The sequence below is a fragment of the Vitis riparia genome, chromosome 18, assembly GCF_004353265.1.
Source record: "Vitis riparia cultivar Riparia Gloire de Montpellier isolate 1030 chromosome 18, EGFV_Vit.rip_1.0, whole genome shotgun sequence".
Taxonomy (NCBI): domain Eukaryota; kingdom Viridiplantae; phylum Streptophyta; class Magnoliopsida; order Vitales; family Vitaceae; genus Vitis; species Vitis riparia.
In genome coordinates, this window is record NC_048448.1 from 22610688 (window position 1) to 22631602 (window position 20915).

A 20915-nucleotide genomic window follows, 5' to 3' on the forward strand; every position below is an offset into this window, starting at 1 on the left:
TGGTGGAAAAGTTTAACATAACAAGCGGCAAGATATATATTTTTTTTTCAGATTTTTATTTTTATTTTTTTATTTTACTTGATGATTGTAGCCCTTTTTTTTTCCATTGTATTTAAAATAAATTAACTGAAAAGGGTATAAATTCAAGGAGTCAGTAGTGGAAAAACTAACGAAAGAAAAAACGTGTGGAATTAGAAGAGTGGGAGATGGTAAATTCCACAAACAGAATAACAACTCTTTCTCATGAACAGCTAATATTTCAGCTTCACGGTTGGATATTTTAGTGTTTGATTCTCAGGAAACTCTGGAAAAGTCTCCCAGCAAAACCAGACTCTCTTTCTTTGTATATAATAGAATTAGGATTAAATTCTCACCATAAGAGATAAAGTTAATCGGTGCAACATGGACTGCGATCCCTTCCCCTCCCAGTTGATTCGGACTCACTGGACTCGCCTTGATGATAAGATTTTTGAGCAGGCCTTGATCATCTTCCCCGAGGAGATGCCGGATCGGTGGCTGAGTATAGCCGAGCAGCTGCCGGGAAAGACGCCGGAGGACATGAAGCTGCACTACGAGCTGCTGGTGGAGGACGTTACGAACATTGAAAACGGCAACGTTGAGATGCCCAGCTACCTGGAGGAGGCGTGGAGGCGGGAGACGGAGCCCAGAACGAGCCATGACTCGGTTGGGAAGAAAACAAAGCAGGTTGAGAGAAAGAAAGGGACTCCATGGACTGAAGTAGAACACAGGTCCTTTTATTATGTTTATTATTAACATATGTTTTTACTATAATAAATTTTCTTTTTCTGTTTGGTTTCTGAGAAAAAAGTCTCAAACAATATTTTTTTAAAGGGAATTAAAAAGAATATTGCAGAGGCGTCCATGTTTTGGCATTGAAATATCTTCATGCATGGCTCATGCAAAGCAAATGTAGCTTATGGGTATACGTAGATTTGCAGATTATTTCTATCGGGGCTGGTTAGATTTGGAAAAGGCGATTGGAGGAGCATTTCAAGACATGTGGTGATAACAAGAACGCCAACCCAGGTTGCCAGCCATGCCCAGAAGTTCTACCTCCGCCAAAATTCTGTGAAGAAAGAGAGGAAGAGATCCAGCATCCATGATATCAACACCATCGACAATTTCTCCCCCTCCGATTTCCCTAATAATTTCTCAGGTCAACAAAAAGACGAAGTTATTGACACCCTCGACAACTTTTCCGATCTCCCCAATAATTTCCCAGATCAACAACAAGTTCACCACTTCCCCAATAACTTCCCAGATCAACAAGCTCAAGATAGCAACACTACCCTCAACAACTACCCCAACTATCCCACAAATTTCCCAGATCAACAAGCTCAAGATATCAACAACACTGTCCTCGACAACTTCCCCACCAATTTCCCAGACAAACAAGCTCAAAATATCAACACTACCCTCCAAAGCTTCCCCAACTATCCTCCCAATTTCCCAGATCAACAAGTTCAACATGCTCAAGGAGAGGGAATAGGATATCCCACTAATTTCCCAGAGTTGCAATTGCAAACTTTTCCTCAACAAGGAGGGGGAGGGTTTCAAACTTTTACTCACCTTTTCTCAAGATGAATCTTGAATGTTTTCTATATCACCATATAGAAAGCAGACTATGTAGAAAGCAGCAGCATATCATGATTTAATGCTTTATCATGGTTTTGGTTATATGCTTTCCCCTGTAAATACCGACTAGTATTTTATCTTAAACTCAACTTAGTTGTATCACTGACAATAGAAGTTACAAATGTTTGGATTTGGATCAAACACTCGATAACCATAGATTTTTATATTTTCTAATACAATTTATTCTATGATTTATGTTTTTGTTTTACCTGCATGTAGTTGTTAGTTGCAACGAGATCTTTGGAGTAGACTTTATTATATTTAAGTTATTTACTTTAAATTTATTATTTTATTCTTATAAATTATAAAAGAGATCATCGAGGAAGTTACAATAAAAATGTAAAATAAAAATATGGACTTAAAAATAAGCTAATTTTTTTACTTATTATATAAAATTGATTTTTACTTTAAATCATACCATTAAATTATTTTACTAAAAAAAATATATATATTTACCTTTTTCTATTCAGTTAAAAATTGCAATCAGGGTTCAATTTAGTTGTGCTAATTAATATCAATAAGTTACTTTTAACATGATAGAAAAAGTATTTTAATTTACTTAATGAATTAAATTAAGTTATTAAATCATTTTAAATTATTAAATTGGTTTGCCAAATACCACTAACATTAGAGAAAAATTTTGGTTTGTGATTTTAGTATTTGACCTCTCTTAAATATTTATTATTATAGAACAAGCCGAAATAGAAATTAAAATTTTCTCAACATCTTGATGTTTACAACTGAGTTCTCGGTTCTATTTAAATTTGCATTTTTTATGATTGTAAAATAAAGTTGAAGAACTAGTGTTTTTAATTTTAGAATTTAATAAGTGGATGATTATAATTATTTATGCTCCTAGTTTGCCTACCATTTAGCACTTTGGCTATGTTAATGTTCTTGAAAAGCTTCAAGGGAAATAGAATAGAAAGAGAACATATAAGTAAAAAAATATAAAAAATTTCTCTATTTTGATAATGTACGAAAATATTGAGACTAAGACAACTTAATTCTCAATGAATGTACTTTTCTCATAATTTTCTCAGTTTTTTTATAAAACAAATGGTGAAGAAAAAGAACTTTTAGGCTTTCTTTTTCTTATTTTTTTTGTTTTTTTATCTCACTATATTTGTTTCTTGAAAATTTTAAAGGAATAGATAAAAGAAGAAACAAAGCAAAAAATTAATGTAGAATATGGAGGAGGTGGTACCCATCCCATAATTGTTATGGTATGTAAGATCCTATTTTACAACTATTTTTTAGAACAACTTTATTTTTTAGAACAAAAAAAAAAAAAAAAAACCAAAAAAACATGTTTGACAACCACTGTTTTTAATTTTTGTTATTAAAAACAGAAAATATAGTGTTTTCAAGGAATATTGTTTAGTTATTTTTAATTCTATTCACTTGTTTTTTTATGACTATTTTAAAAAATAATTATACAAATATGTCAAATAATGAAAAATAAAGTATTACATATAAAAATTTGTGATCATTGTAATTCTTAACTGGAATTTGACATATATTTTTAGAGAATTAGATTATGTTAATTGATCACGTAATAGAAGGATCTGATATTCAAAAAATGTAGAAATAATCTTGAATAGTTGGTAACATCTACATTTTTAGATTACGAACATCAATTTATAGGCAATTTGAATATAATGAATAGTAGGTCATGGACTCGAACTTTGTATCTCAATTTAACATCATAGGATATTGGATTGCAGTTGACTCTTTATAGAGGGGTGTTGAGTCAATTTTAGAATTAGATTTTTAGTGAGCCAGTATTTTCCCATGGGTCATAATGGTGTTCATTCGAGTATATATTCCTTGGTAGCACAATTTTTTAGGGATGCATAAGTTTTTTATTCGTATCATGTATGCATAAGGACATCTTGGTAAAAACATAAGATTGCATAAGAATTTATATATAGTATTTTTTTTATTAAGCTAATTAATTAATTAGAGTTTGATAGGACTAATTAAATAATTAGGGTCTAGTGAACTAAATTAAGTGATCCAAACCCAAGATGGGTTGACTAAGCCTACATCTAATTGGTGGGATATGACAGGATATGTATATCATAGGATATATCCCATTGGATAGAATATGCATATCATAGGATATGATTTCCAATGGGATACGATATCCTTAGATATGATATTTTATGATAGTATATCCAATAGGAATACTATATTATATTTAATTTGTGAAATGAATAAAAAATAATGTGAAACATATATTTTTTTCAATGTTTAAAATAAAAATTATATCACATTCAAATATTTTCTATTTAAAAATTTGAAAATTTCGTTATGTTTAACAATATTCATGATTAAAAATAAACTTTACAAATAAATTTTTTTATGTTATGTTATTTAATATATACAAATATTTTATATATCATATATTAATATTATTTTATAAATGTTTTTTTAGTTTTCTTTTTTAATCATAAATTTAATTTATAATTAAAAATTTATTGTAAAATGAATATATTAAAAAATAAAAAATTGATAAAAAAAATAAATTTTTGATACATGGAATTTACCATGAGATTAGCATATCTCATGTGAAAGAAATAATTTTTTAAAAAATAAAAATAAAAATAAAAAATAAAAAGTAGATAATATATCTCACTACTTATTTTATCTCCTGTTTAGTTGAACATAGGATATGATAAGTAATGGGATAACTTATCATATCCTATCGTCAACCAAATATGAGATAAACTATAATATTCCTTCTTTTATCCTATCTTATGCTATATTCGACCAATCAAAGATGGTCTAAATGAATTACTACAAGCCTACAAATTTCATGATTACACGTCCTTAGGATCACCTAAGGGGATATATTGTCTCAAAGTGCATAAGATATCATATTACATCTATTGAAAATACCTATTGCTATCAGCTTCCACCAATAGTTATCAAATTCGTAGGTTAAGTTTGGTTGATAGGATAGGATAGGCTATGTATATTTTAGAATATCATATCCCATTAAATAGGATCCTACATATCCTAGGATATGATTTTCAATAAGATATAATATCTTTGAATAAACATACCCTATGAACATGATATTTTAAAATAGTATATCCAATAAGATATGTTATATTATATTATATTTATATTTAACTTGTGAAATGAATAAAAAATAGTATGAAATATATATATATTATTTTCAATGTTTAAAATAAAAATTATATCATATTCAAATATTTTCTATTTAAAAAAATGAAAATTTTGTTATGTTTAACAATATTCATGATCTTTATAATTTTTTTTTATATTATGTTATTTAATATATACAAATAATTTATATATATCATATATTAATATTATTTTATAAACATTTTTTTTTGTTTTTCTTTTTTAATCATAAATTTAATTTATATTTATTTTGTAAAATGAGTATATTTAAAAATAAAAAATTGATACATGGGATATGTATATCCCATATATTACCATGTGATTAATATATCACATGTAAAAGGGATGAAAAAAAATGAATAAAATATCCTACTACTTTTCTTGTCACATGTTTGGTTGAACATAGGATAGGATTAGTGGTGGGATAACCAAACATAGGACAATATAATATCCTATCTTTTATCATATCTCATATCACATTAGGCCAACTAAACATGACCATAAACTATGTTTGGATGGCGAGATAGGATAGGATAGGATTTGTATATAGTAGGATATCATATTTCATTGGATACAATATCTATATCCAAGGATATGATATCCTTTGGATATACATATTCTATGAACATATTAATATTTTAAAATAACATATCCAATGAGATATGCTATATTATATTATATTTATATTTAATTTGTGAAATAAATTAAAAATAATATGAAATATATATTATTTTTCCATGTTTAAAATAAAAATGATATCACATTCAAATATTTTATATTTAAAAAAATGAAATTTCATTTATGTTTAACAATATTTATCATTAAAATATTTAAAATTTACAAATATTTTTTTTATTTTTTGTTATTTATTATATAAAAATAATTTATATATCATATATTAATATTATTTTATAAATATTTTTTTGTTTTTCTTTTTTAATTGTAAATTTAATTTATAATAATTTTTTATTTTATTAAATGAATATATTAAAAATAAAAAAATTGATAAAATAAATAACTTTTTTATGCATAGGATATGTATATTTTATATCTTACCATAAGATTAACATATCCCATATGAAAAAGATGAAAAATAGAAGGTAGATAATATATCTCACCACTTTTCTTATCCCATATTTGGTCAAACATAGGATATGATAAGTGATGACATAACTTATCTTATCTCATCACTAACCAAACATAGGATAAAATATACTATGTCCTATCTCATGCTATATCCGACCAACCAAACGTAGTCATAGAGAATATGATCCGCTTACAATCTCATCTATAAGTTAAAGTCACTACTAACTTTTTTTTTTTTTGATAAGTAAAAAAAATTCATTTATAAAGAGCCACCAAAGGAGCGACTCAGGGAATACAACCTATGCAAAATATACAAACCTATACCCCCACCACCAAAAAAGGCCAAGGACACATAAAAGACCCAAACCCAAAAGGCCCAAAAACCTTACAATGATCCCAACCAATCTATAAAATTCACCAAAGTTTGAGGGCATTCTATTATAAACAGCTTTGCCTCAGACCAAAGTGAGCATAAAAAGGAGTATTTCAATCTCTGTATTGATATTTCATCATCCTTAAAAGCTAATCGATTTCTCGCCTTCCAAACCGTCCAAAAAATATGTAAGGGAGCCGCTCTCCACACTTTCCTGTGTTTCTTGCCAACAGGAGAATTCTGCCAACTAAGCAAAGTCTCTCTAACTGAATACGGCATCACCCAAGACACCCCAAACAAAGAAAACAACAACTCCCATAAGACCCTTGTCTTTGAGCAATGGAGAAGCAGATGATCTATGGTCTTCTCATTTTCAATACACATGAAACATCTATTCGCCAATGACCATCCTCTTTTCTGAACAAGATCTAGGGTTAGCGCCTTACCCCATGCGGCCTCCCACGCAAAAAAACTGATTTTGGGTTGTACCCACACCTTCCAAATACAGCTAGATGGAAAAGAAATAGGGTAATCCGCCTCTAGAGCAAGGTATAGAGACTTGGCCGAGAAAATGCCGCTCTTTGTTTCAGTCCAAACAGCCTTGTCATCTACGTCTCCAAGGACTCTCTTCCCATGAAGACACCCCAAGAATAATTCCGCCTCCTCCACCTCCCAGTCGTTTAGGGATCTTGAAAAACACGGGTTCCAACCCCCCCTACCCCCCTGCACCAATGGATCCCAAACATCCGCCACCCAAGCATCCTTTTCAATCGATAAGGCATAGAGGGAAGGAAACGACTCACACAGAGGGCATCCCCACACCATCTATCCCTCCAAAACCTCACCCTCCTTCCATTGCCAACAGTAAAAGAAATCCGCGCACCCACCAGATCCCAATCCATCCTTATTCCTTTCCAAAGCCCCACGCCATGCGCCTCTCTCACTTCCCGCGTGCACCAACCCCCTCTATCTTCCCCATACTTCCCTCTAATTACTTGATTCCACAAAGCCTCTCTCTCGTTTGCAAAACGCCAATTCCATTTAGATAGGAGTACCTTATTGAGAATGGAAAGACATTTGATCCCTAAACCCCCTTTTTTCTTGCTTACGCACACCACCTTCCATCTTACTAGATGTGGTTTTCGCTCCAAACTGCCACCGCCCCAAAGAAAATCCCTTTGGATTTGCTCTAGTCTTCTTCTAACTGAACTTGGTAATCTCAGAACAGACATATAGTATATGGGAAGATTTGACAAAGTACTTCGGATCAAGGTTGCTCTTCCTCCCTTAGATAAGTATTGTCTCTTCCACATAGTCAATCTTTTGCGGAACCGCTCTTCCACTCCATCCCACACTGCCACTGACTTAAACGGAGCACCCAAAGGAAGACCCAAGTAAGTGGACGGGAGGCTACCCACTTTACATCCAAAGTCCAAGGCAAGATCATCAATATCCACTACTCTCCCTACTAGAATGAGTTCACTCTTGTCCAAGTTAATTCTCATCCCCGAAGCGGCCTCAAACCACATTAGCAGCCAACTTAGGTAAGTCAGCTGATCTTGGGAGGCTTGGCAAAACACCAAAGTGTCATCAGCAAACAACAAATGTGAAATCTGAATCCCACCTTCATTCCTTCCCTTCACCTGACAGCCCGAAATATAACCATTTTCCACAGCCCTTTTAATGAACGAGCTGAATACCTCCATGGCAATCACAAAGAGATAAGGCGAGAGAGGATCACCTTGCCTTAAGCCCCTTGAGCTTTGGAAAAAACCCTTAGGCGTTCCATTAATCAACACAGAGAAGCTTGCAATGGATATACACCACTTGATCCACCCTAACCATTTCTTCCCAAAACCCATTCTCTGCATTACTGTAAGAAGAAAGGACCAATCCACATTGTCATATGCCTTCTCTATATCAAGTTTGCACAAGATCCCATTTTCATTGTTCTTTAGAATCGAGTCGATGGCTTCATTAGCTATTAGCACCGCATCTAGAATTTGTCTCCCCTCCACAAAAGCCCCTTGAGCTTTAGAGACCACCTTTCCAACCGCCCTTTTGAGTCTATTGGCTAAAACCTTAGCCAACCACTTGTATAGGCTTCCCACTAAGCTTATGGGCCTGAAATCCCTCAAATCCTCAGCCCCCATTTTTTTTGGGATTAAGACCAAAAAAGTTGTGTTTAGCCTTTTAACGAATTTACCATGTTCATGAAACTCCCTAAAGAATCTCATCACGTCTTCCTTCACAAAATCTCACGCAAACTGCCAAAAAGACATTGTAAATCCATCAGGACCCGGGGCTCTGTCCCCACTACAGCCTACTAGCGCACCGTGTACCTCTTCTTCCGTGAACGACACCTCTAAAGCATCAGCATCCAGGTTCTGTAACTGTTCACACTGCAGTCCGGCCAAAGAAGGCCGCCATTCTCCCGGATTGGACAACAGGGTTCTAAAGGCATTTACTATCCCTTCACTCATCCCATTCTCCTCCGACTTCCAAACGCCATTAATTCTTATTCGTTCTATGTTGTTTCTTCTCCTGTGAGCATTTGCCATCCTGTAGAAGAAACTCGTATTTATGTCCCCTTCTTTCAACCACACTTCCCTAGATTTTTGTCTCCACGTAATCTCTTCTAAGAGAACCCATTTTTTGTATTCTTCCCTCGCCTCTCTTCTAGCCTCCATCTCTTCCAATGTCAATCGGTTTGTCTTCTCCTTTTCATCCCAGAACTGCATCTGATCCAAAGCACCATTTTTCCTATTCTCCACCCTTCCAAAGACGTCTCTGTTCCACTCCTTCAGTTTAGTCTTCACCACTTTTAGTTTTTCAGCCAGAACAAAGCTTGCAGCACCATTAAAGTTAGCCTCCTCCCACCAGGCTTTCAATAAATCCTTAAACCCCTCCACCTTAAGCCATATGTTCTCAAATCTGAAAGGGGATGGTCCATTTCTCAAGCCCCCTCCTTCTAACAGAATTGGGAAGTGGTCTGACACTGGTCTCGGTAGAACGCTTTGCCTTGCATGACTAAACCGGCAATCCCACCCCTCATTGACCAGGAATCTATCTAGTCTTGAAAGGGTCTGGTTGTTCACCCCTCCACTCCAAGTGAAAGGACCCCCAAACAGAGGCAAGTCCTTTAACTGTAATTGTTCTATTACATCTGCGAATCTTCTCATGTCTGAATTAAAACTCCCTCCTCTATTGCGCTCATCAGGACTTAGGATAGCATTAAAATCCCCAGCAACACACCACGGCCCATTCCAAAGGCCGTAGATGGCCCCCAGCTCATTCCAGAGATTTTCCCTATCTCTCCTCTTAGTCGGACCATAAACCCCTGTGAAGGTCCACGTAAAGCCATCCTCACAATTTTTAAAATGGCAGGAAATTGAACATTCTCCCTTTTCTAACTAGATCATCTCCAGCACCCTATTATCCCAAAACACCACTATGCCGCCCGCTGATCCCCTTGAGTCCACAGTTTCCCAATCTAAGAACCTTCCCACCCCTATGCTCCGAATAATCCCTCTTGTCATTTCCTGTATTTTTGTTTCCTGCAGACAAACCAAGTCCACCTTATTCTTCTTAATCAAGGCTTTAATCACCTTTCTCTTGTCACTGTTATTTGCCCCTCTAACATTCCAAGATAGAATTCGGATCTTCATTTAATTTTGGAAGAACTGCCCCCCCCCCCCCCCCCCTTCTCCTCCAATGTAATTCACGGTCCATTCCAACTTCCTCAATTCCCTTTCGAATTTGGATGATTCCATTTTTCTCTTTTTCCTACCAGCCACGTTCCCCTTCTTCCCCTTCTGAAGTTTTCTTTCTTTCATTCTTTTGAGCAAAAACAGGATCTCTCCTTCAAAGCCCTCCGTCGGCATCCCGAGGCATCGGCTGAACCTAGCCAAGCAACTGGACTGCCAACACTGCTCACCCGCTTCGGTTATCTCTTCCATAATTTCCTGATTATCCCATCCCGCCACTTTCTCTACCTCCTTTCCAACAGTCCCGAGAGCCATCCCCGGCGACCCTAGGACCTCTTCCTCCCTTCCATCCGCCATAATCATTCTTAGAGGGTCCATATCTATTCCCCCAAAATCACTGCCCCCAACTGAATCGACCATCATCCCGTCCCACCCAGAACGAGAAGAAGAAGAATAGAGAACCCTCTCCCCAAACGAAAAAACATCCCGAGGACAAGAAGATGTGTACCTGGCCGCCTCCTCCTTTAGAACTTCGTTGGTAAGCTCTTTGATGTTAAAACCCGGAGAGGACGAGCCTTGTAGGACACCGATCAAGACCCCATCTGGCCACCCATCTGCCTCCTCCCGACAATCCTCGCGAGCCCTAGCACCAGCAGAAACTAAAGGATGAGAGATAGAATGCCCGATCCCAGCTGAGCCCTTATAAGGAGCCAACTGGGGGCGGCCCATCTCTTGTGCAGGAATAATTGGTAGTGGGCCTAAATGGGGCGGCCCACATACCTCAAATTGGCTCTCCTCAGCTGGCCCCTTCTGGGCTTTTGGCTTGGTCAATTTTATAGGTGGGCCTAAGTGATCCAGCCCACTAACTTCTTTGATGGTCACCAGGTTCTCCTCATTGGGCCTTCTCTCCGCTTCTGATTCCAGTACCCAGCCCGACCTACCATTAGCTTTAACTGCAGGCCCATCTTTTGGCAGACTCTCCCCACCATCCTTCTGCCTCTCTGCCACTGCCCCTCTTGTCTGTGTCATGTCAGAATAAGTGGTCTCCAAGGCTGGTCTGCAGCTACTTTCTCCCTTTTCAGACGGCACTGCCATCTTTGCGTGATGACCCTTTGCTTGCACCATTTCCACCGCACAGCCGGCGCGTGGCTTCCCCCCTTCTTCTTCCCTAACCTTCAGCTTCTTCCCTGTCCCAAATCTGCTGGCTGGAATCACATCAGTCACTCTTGGCAACATCTCCCACCAAAGTTGAATAGCGTAACATGTAGTGCCAATTACCACTTGTAGAGAGCTTGGCCCTTCTATCCCCTCCAATTTCACCAATATTCTGGCCCATTGTAACTCCTTCATTGCACCGGTACCTTCATCCACTGCAACAAATCCCCCACAACAGTCTCCAATCTTTTTAAACACTTCCTGGCTCCAAAGATGCAGTGGTAATCCCATCACTCTCACCCAGACTTCCTTAACTTGTTCGCGACTCTGATAACATCCCACTCTTGGGTCCCATCTTTCCAGATGTATAACCGATTCCTTAAAGTGCCGGAAGCCTCGTTGTAACACATTATTTGCCTCTGCTTTTAATTCAAACACAAACAGAAAACAAAAGCCCCCCATCCTTGCTATCCTCATTCCTCCTTGAATTTTCCAGTGCTGTTTTCCCCACTTTTCCATATCTCTCAAGTCAACATCCGTAACCCCCGTCTCTCCCCAGCTCCCAACCAAGCAACGGTCCAAAAACTCCCTTCCTTTTGCCACATCTTCTTCTCCCAGTTGAATCCATGCTGCCTCCCCTAGTCTTTTTTCTCTTGGAACTTCTCTTGTTTTCACTACTTCAACGTAGGATTTCTCTTTCTTCCCCTTAGAAGCCCCAACTTTGCTCTCAGTCTTCTGGGATGTACATGCTTCCCTAGTCTCATCTCTTGCCACAATTCCTATTGAGCGAAGTTTTTCAGCCAGCAAGACCCCCATCCTCCCAAAAAACCTTTACCTTCCGGGAACACCAAGCAATGTCTCTTTGCTTCCGAATCAACCACAGAACATAATAAAAACCTGCCGGCTTCGTTTGTTCGACATTCCAGTCTGAACTTCCTACCTTCCTCCTCCCACCTTTTTGCTAAACTATGCTCACCCTCACCCCTACAACTAGTCTCCACTCCCTCCAACAGCCAGCCCAAGTTGGACTCCCCAAATCTGATCCACGAAGTGAAGCCTCTGCTTCTTTCCACAATAATCCCCCTTGGTTTCTTCCTTAACACCTCCACAGAGATTTCAAAAGTCTTTGAGTCTACTGCAAACCAGCAGCTCCCACATCTTTTCCCCCCCATTTGGAACCCCCCAACAGAGTGTATAAACCAAATATCCTAGGGAAGCAATGAATAAAGTCACTACTAACTTTTGCACAAACTCAATATTCTCTCAAGATTGAGAGACAATACAGTATAGCAACTTGGTGAAGTTATGACTATCCGATAACCTCATGTCATGACTCACAGGGAATCTCATCTCAATGACCAAGACCAGTCATCCCTTCAATTACTGCCTTAAATTGATTACTTAAGTCTACAAATTAGTTGTGCACAAATCATCTAATTATAAGGAACTCATGAGTTTGATCTTTCGTGTAAGTACTCCTAATACACCCAAATTATATACAATGCAAGATATGCTAGGCCAAAATGCTCATAAAGTATAATGTATGGAATAAGGATAAATAAAAATAAATCTAGAATGTCATAAAATGAATTTCAAATTTGTTACATCATATCATATTTTCAAGTGCTTTATCCTAACAACACCATCCTCTTATTCTATTGGAATTAATTTGGGAATATCCAAATTAGAAGTAAAATTTTCAAAGCCCTAGATCTATGGTTTTGTCTTATTATTACTTTCATTGCATAGATCTAGCGTCCCTGTCCCAAGATGTTTAAAGAGCATGTGCCTATGATCCAGGAGTATCCCAACAAAAATACTAGTCTATGATGAAGACCCAACGAAATAAATTATGTGAAAGCAATGAAAAAATATATAACACACAATATATATAAGAATTTAAAGTTATATATTTCTTAATTTACCCTCTCTCACACATTTGATTTTATAAGTGTAGAGTAATTTATACATGAAATAATAATAAAATTATTCCATAATCAAACTAATTATAATGATGGATCAATAATTTCTATTCAAATATTATTATGATCCAAATTAATATGCAAAAATAGATTCGTAGGCCAAAATTTCAAGGAAACTTATCATAATCTAAAACATTTTAGAATTGTCTATAACTTAAAACTTTTAATTGAAACACCATGAATCTATCTAAAATAATATATGCAAAAATATAACAAAATATATTTTGAATAAGATTTGAACCTAATGTATTCTATAATAAAATAATCGAAGTAATAAGAATACCATACATGGCAATAATTCACCATCTTAGCCATCCGCTTCCCTTGCTTTTCAAGTCTGCCAAGATAAAGTAGGTCCCTTTCTAAATAAGTCATCCTTCTCGAGAAGAGATATGGGTTACGACTCCAACATCCCTTTGGCGGGCTCCTTCATGGAAGCAATGAGACTTGTTCTCATTGGTGGGGGATGATTTCCAAGAATCCGAAGTTGGAGTGGGGAAAAAAATCCCCAATGGAAGCAATCCCTCCTATATAGTTCAGGACATATTAATTATTTTTATGTGACTCAAAAATTTTAACATAAATAAAAATTTGAAATCTCAAATTTCAACAATATACATATATTCTATCAATTTTAAATCTCCAAAAATTTTGAAATACTTCTACATGGATATTCATGCATAAGATCTTAATTAAGAAATATCATATATAAAAAAAATATCAAAAAGTAAAACATATTCTCAAGATCATAATTTTCAAAATGAAGTCTTTCCATGTTCTAAAAAATTCAAATAAGTAAAAGAAAATATATTAATAGGTAACTAAAAGCATACCAGAATTTATAATTTTTTTCACATAAATATAATATTTATTTCTATATTCTTCATAAACAAGATATATAAGAAGGAAAATCAAATCATAACTTAACTCTATATTAATTCTAAAATCATCATCATATGAGTTAGGTTTAATTTAATCTAAGTAATTGTATTTTAAAAATAATTTCAATAAATTCTTTATGTGATAATCTCAAGAAAACAAAAACAGAAAACTAATTTTCTCATATAGTTTTCAATATTTACAATATAGAATTTTTAGCATTAAATTCTTAATAAATAACCCAAAACTTTTTTAATGTAACAAAAATTTTTTTTACATGTTTCTTAGAATATTTAAAAATCGAAATTCTGTACAAACAAATAAAAAGATATTATTCAGAAGATAAGTATATATTATATCTAGAAATTTCAACCTTCTCTATGAATAAAAGACATTTTAATATTATATATTGCTCTTAAATATTTTAAAAAATATTAAAATTAATCTCAACTTATATATGATATAGAAAAAATCTTGTATATTAAACCGCTAGAATATAAACTATTGCAAGATGGCCTCTATTAGAAGAATCATAAGCGGCAAAATATCATGCTTTCATACACTCAAAATTTCATTTCTATATACAAATATCTCTATCAGTGATTCTGCATAACTTCTAGTTATAAGAATTCAGAAAATTATCAATTACTTACCAATTTTGTGTATCTTATAATAATAAACAAAATATTAATCTTTTGATAATATTTAAATATTATCTATGTACTTGTTACCATTTAGTTTTAGGCATAAAAATATTTTTACATAATTTCGTTGTAATAAAATGTAAAAAAAAATAGTTTCATAGTTTCGAGGCATAAAATAATTTTTGATAACTTCTAGTTCCATGAATTTTATAAAGTTGTACAAAATTGTTAATTAACAATTTTATTCTTTATAACTTCTTATTATAAGAAAAGATATAACTTTTGGCAATATGTAATATAAGTTTATAATAAATATTTTTCATATAAATTTTGGCTATATGAGTTTTAACGGTTGATATAAAAATTATAGCTTCTATATAGTTTTAGGATATGAATAATTAAAATTTGAATGATGTAATAATAATATAAAACAATTGAAAATTTACAAAAATAAAAATAAAAATTATACTGTTGTAAACTTTTGGTTGTACTACATAATTAGAAATGGTTTCTATAGCTTTTCAATATGGAGTTGTTAATTAACAATTTTGTTTTATATAATTTTTAATTATAAAGTTTTAAAATTATGTGCATAACTTCTAGGAGATAATTATCAATAGGAATCGTCTCATAGCTTTGACTATAAGGTAAATTTAAAAAATAAAAAAAAACAAGTTGTAATAATAAAAACAAAATATGATTAAATATCATTTTTCATATATCTTTTGAATCAAAAGTGTTTAAAGAAAATAGGATTACGTACCTTTCTAGATATGACTTACTATTTCAAATAAATAATGAACTTAGAATGTATTATAAAATAAACATAAAAATTAAAGGAAAAAAAGAAAAGAAAATAAGATGAGTGAATAACTTAGTTGGAAAAGAAAATAAAATGGAAGAATAATTTAGAGTCTATTTGTCCTCTGATGTAAAAATCCAATTTTTTAAAATTTTCTAATACTGTTTGGTCGTTTTTTAAAAACAAAGTGAAATAAAAAACAATTTTTAGAAAACATATAAAAGTTGTTTTAATGAGTTTTTAAAAATCATCATGTTTTCTGAAACTTATTTTAAAACCTATTTTTACCTTAAAGAATAAAAAATAGTTTTTAAAAACAAGTAGAGAAAACATTGCAAACATTTCTCTAGTTATTCCATCTTGCTTTAATAACTCATAAACTCTTATGTATAATCCAAGAATAACATAGATATGGCAATAATACAAACATTATAATAATAATAGATTTATTTACGAACTATTATAAATATTTGTAACACAACTATATATTTCTTTTATTTCTTCATTTTCTACTAAATTTGTTTCAAAATTCTTTGAAATATTAAAAATGTTTTTGATAATATTGTTGAGGCCTCGCGTCCCTGATGATCCACATAGTTTCCAAATGGATAAACGCACGATCTCAACCAATATAGGTTCTTGATTCAATCGTTCCTGCAAAAGGCATCCAGACAGGGTGTCCGGATGCACCCTCCGATGGTTTTGTTAGCCATGGTAAGAGAGATAAATCAGTTGGCTTTTTACTAGGTATTGCAAGCTTACCTTCCTCCTTGTGCGAATGTTCATATATATAGTGTCAGAAGCTTTGTTTCCCTCTTTAATGGTAGAGAGATATTTTGGCTTGTCATGATGCCACTAGGTGGTGGCAGGGCCATTATCACCCCGGCTGATAGAGATCGTGGGAGGCGCCGCAACTGTCAGAGATCGAGGGAAGTGACTTGCCGTCACCTCATTCCTGTCTTTTCACTCTGCAGGTGGCGGAATGTGGGCCATGGCAGGCTGTTGTGATAACATGCAAGATTTGCTTACTTTAAGTCAATGATCCAGACAAAACATATCCGGATAGGATATGTCGGTCGTCCGGATGTGATATGGGGTTGTTCGGGTGTGAGGCTTGCGAGTGTCGTGTGCCTCTCCCTTAGGGGTCCGGATAGGAGAAGCGCGCCACGTGTACTCTTGGGAAGATCCGGATGGGTTAAATCCGAATAAGACTGCGTGCCATGTGTCATCGAGGGATGTATGCCACGTGTCATCAGGGGGGAGGGGTCCCTACAAATATGACTAACTTTTTTCCTTTTGCACTTTGAGAATTTTCAATCAATCTATAATTACAACTCCACATTTTCTCCTAATTAATTGAAAATAGTACTTGTGCGTTTTTCTAATCAAATAGTTATGTAGTAACTTTTATTTGAAGAACTTCTAAATCCTAATAAGAAAATGATCTCTCCATGGTTTTACATTAAACAATTTGAAGATAAATTTTAAATTGTTTATTTTAATTTTAACTGTCATAATTTTTAAACATATTATTATTTTTATTTAATTGTCATAATTTTCTTTTTCAAATTTACACGTGCCAATAAGAAATTAGGTATCAATAGTAGCAAATGATGAAGGCACCAAGGATGGATGACCATTGCGTTATCTTTTTATTTCTATATAGAATGGTTACCTTGTTTAGGTTCTTAGTGGACCACCATGACTATGATTTCATACACGCCCAAACATTCATATAAACATCATTTCCAATTCTCGTCCCTCATTCCAATTTATTATTTACATATCATATACTTTTTCATTTTTTTAGAAAGGTACAAAAGTTTTACTTTGTTTTAATTATTATCTTGAAGATATTTAAATTGTTGTGTGTGTATATATATATATAAGTTTTTTTAAAATCATTTTGGATGGATTTTGAATTATGCAACCCAATCAATTCGAGTATAATTCGACCAACCTGAATCCAACCCGAGTTTAGAAAAATGAGGTTGAGTTAAGTTTGGGTTGAGTACCTCATATTAGAGGTCGGATTGGGTTGAGTTTGAGTTAATTATCTCTTAATTCGGATTGAGTTTGGGTTAACCATGAACTCAACTAACCCATCGAAGTTGTAACCCTAAATATAACTCTGGACCATGCATACTATATTTCTTATGGAATCTTCTTTTCAATATGATTTATTTTCTTATAGGAGCAAGCACTATGACATGTTTGGTAACTGTTTTCAAATACAATTTTTGAAAATCATTCCATAATGTTTTGTAAAATAAGTTTGTTTGAAAACTTAAAATATTCTTAACTTGTTTTTAATATTTTTAAACATGTTTTAAAAATAAGTTTTATATCTAGTATTTTATTTTTAACCATTTTATATGTTTGTATAATTATTGTTTAACACAATTCCTAGAAAACAAGTGAAAATAGTAAAAAACAATTAAAAGATATTTTCTAAAACCACCTTATTTTTTATTCTTAAAAATAAAAACAAAAACAAAGAACAGTTTTTTATTACCAAACATGTTTTCGTAATTTTTTTTGTTTTGGAGAATAGAAAATTATTATGAAAATAGTTGTCAAACTAACCCTATATTTCTCATGGAATCTATACTTCTTAATATGATTTACTTTCTTTTAGGAGCAACCAACGTTGTAACTTGGATGTGTTAGTCAAATTAATGATCTTAACTTAAATTAAAAAATATTCAACCCGAATCAAACCCAATCTGACCTCTAACTCGAGGTATTCAATTCGAGCTACTCAAACAAAGTTTAGCTCAACATAATATTTCTAAGCTTGGATTGAATTTAGGTTAGTCAAATTAAAATAGAGTTGTTTTGGTTCATTGGGTTACATAATTCAAAATCCATTTATAATATTTTTAAAAAAACTTTTTTTTTATATATATTTATATAAAATTTTAAATATTAAATAAGTAAAAATTTTATGATAGTAACACTTTAAAAGTATATGATATAATATAATTCAATATTTTTTCTTTAAAATTTAAAACAAAATAAATATTATTATATAAGATAATATACATCATAAATATTATAATAACATAATATCACATAATATAATTTGATTTCTTTTAAATTTAAAAGGTAAAAATAAATTTATACATCTTTCTTAAAAAAAAACATTGAAATGTTATAAAAATATTAAATTGAATTCTGGTTAAGCTTTAGTTATTCGAACCGTGCTCTTAACGCAACTCAAAATGCGTCTGGATTAAAAAAATCTAATTCAAGCTGACCCGAATATTAAAAATATTACTCAACTCATCCATTGGTCCAAGTAGCACCATTATGACCAACAAAACACTGTGCTTATCTTCCATCCTCTAATATAATGTTAGAGGTAAATATTTCTATACTAAATAATAAAAATGGGAATCCACTTTTTGCTCTAATCTTTTCTACCATTATTTTCTTTAAATATTTGCCACACTGTCATTCCCTGTCATATCTTTCATTTAATGGAACGGAAACCATGAAGTATCATGCATGTACCCATTAAGAATGGTATTCTTGTAAATTGGTAAAGAAAATGGAACAAACTTACACTGGACTGTAAAAACCTCTTGCACTTGCTGTATGGGAGAGTGGCTAGGCGCATAGGAATGATCCATTTTGACGTGAGGCTCAAGCGGTAGACATGTGTACGAGGGATGGAAGGAGACAGACAGGTTACCTTGCCCGTAGCACTTGGGTTGTTTCGAATCCTGACTGTCACCACGCCCAATCCTACACTACCTCAAAGTGTCATAGTATAACACTAATAACCGGTATGGAACAATCTTCATGCCTTCATATTAGGTGTTGATCACTACCACAATTAACTACCTCGATTGTTGGTACACAGCCAACAATGCTCTTCTTCCAAGTGACCGATGAATGTTTCTATAATAAGGTGCATCTAGATGGTTTTTTGAGACACACCTCTTTGAAGATCAAGTTAGTTTTTGTAAGAGATGAGCTATATGTTCTTAAGAAATTTTTTTCATACTTAAATTTCAATGTATGATAGTTTTTATTTTTATTTTGACAAAGTTGTAACATTTCATGTAGTTTTTTACTACTTTAAATGCTAATAATTAACCTTATGAATAACAATTTTCAGATTTAAAGTCAAACTTATGGTTGCAGTTCGAAACATTTATTACTTGCATAATGAATATGAATGCCGCCCGAATAGCCCTGTACTCTCTAAGACCTAGAAAAGAAAGGAGCTTGTACCTAGATAGATGCGAGTGTGGGTACCCCCATAAATAAAGGTGATGGGCCTATCCAAAACTATTCTCTGAGTTGGGCCAACTTGGGCCAGGGTTGGAGCCCGACTAGCTTGAATGGCCCAACAAGAAAAATGGCAATATAGAACATGGAAGAACTATCCATGAGGAGTAGCGGGGACGGTTAGCACTTGGGGCTGTAACTACTTGAAATGGCAAAGAAAGTGCTCCCACGATCTCCACGCCTATTGGTAGTTTAAGGATATGTGAATGCAACTGGCTAGGCCACAAAAGGGTAAAAAATCAATAGATCAAAATATTACTTTTTCCAAAGGAAACCCCAACTGACTTAACCATCAAAGAAGGTTGTCCTGAGGTAACACCGGGCAAGCCTTGTGTGGCAGGTAAGAGAAAATGCACGACGAAAGGAAGACTATTGCTCAAGAAATTCTCAAGTCCAACAAATGGTGTCATCTATGGGAAGATTCTACATAAAAGTATCATTTTTTCTTTGAACTAAACGTAAACCGCCTTTTTGTTTAGAATTGGAAGCTTCATAATGGGAAATAGTCAGCCGTGGGATTCGGTTAGTACAATAGCTCCCCGAAGGGCTATCGCATCGGAAATTCTTCGTGAGGATTTCAAAAGGCGTCAAATGGAGCAAAAAAGAAGAATTGAATTCATCTTTGCTCAGACTGAGTTGTTAAGGCAAAAGAATGCCTTGCTGTGGACACAACTCAAGGATCAACGTGCTCACATTCATGTGTTGTATCTATCAACGAGCAATCTTGATCATTTACACCAACAAGATAATAATGAAGTAGTGGAGCCTTTAGATTATGTAGTTCCCCTTGGTTAAGCTCCTCACACCATTTTAAACTCGCATGGGGGATGCCGCCCATCCCACCTTAGGATCTTGAGAATGCTAGTCACTAAAGGTGTCGATGAAGTAGACAACACCTCTCGACGGGGGCCCTAACCCCCAGTATATTCGAACCCTGGCAACCAACAACAGATGAGGTTGTCCTGCGTTGAGGTCGCAGGAGGGATGACTTGACCCCTAACCTCGACAGTTTGGCTCCCTCATAAGCGTCTGATTGAGATGTCCCTGGAAGCCACAACTCGACGTTTGAATGATATGATGACAATGCCATTCACCCAATATATTTTGATGTATGAAACCCTAGGAGGGGACACCATTCCAAAGTTCGTCATGTATGATGGTTCGTATGACCTATTC

The 20915-nt window shown here is 34.1% G+C and overlaps 1 protein-coding gene across 1 annotated transcript; it reads left to right on the plus strand.

Moving 5' to 3' along the window:
* Nucleotides 1-402: 402 nt before the first annotated feature.
* LOC117905548 (transcription factor SRM1-like) lies at nucleotides 403-1714 on the plus strand. Its single transcript, XM_034818447.1, has 2 exons — nucleotides 403-749; nucleotides 960-1714. Exons 1-2 carry the CDS (start codon nucleotides 403-405, stop codon nucleotides 1603-1605), a joined length of 993 nt encoding a protein of 330 aa, XP_034674338.1. The 3' UTR covers nucleotides 1606-1714.
* The last annotated feature ends 19201 nt before the right edge of the window (nucleotides 1715-20915 follow it).

Excerpts from the sequence above, each read along its gene's own strand:
- LOC117905548 (XM_034818447.1), top strand. The coding sequence starts at position 403 with ATGGACTGCGATCCCTTCCCCTCCCAGTTGATTCGGACTCACTGGACT. Across the intron at positions 750-959 it reads TGGACTGAAGTAGAACACAG|ATTATTTCTATCGGGGCTGG; the intron begins GTCCTTTTATTA and ends GTAGATTTGCAG.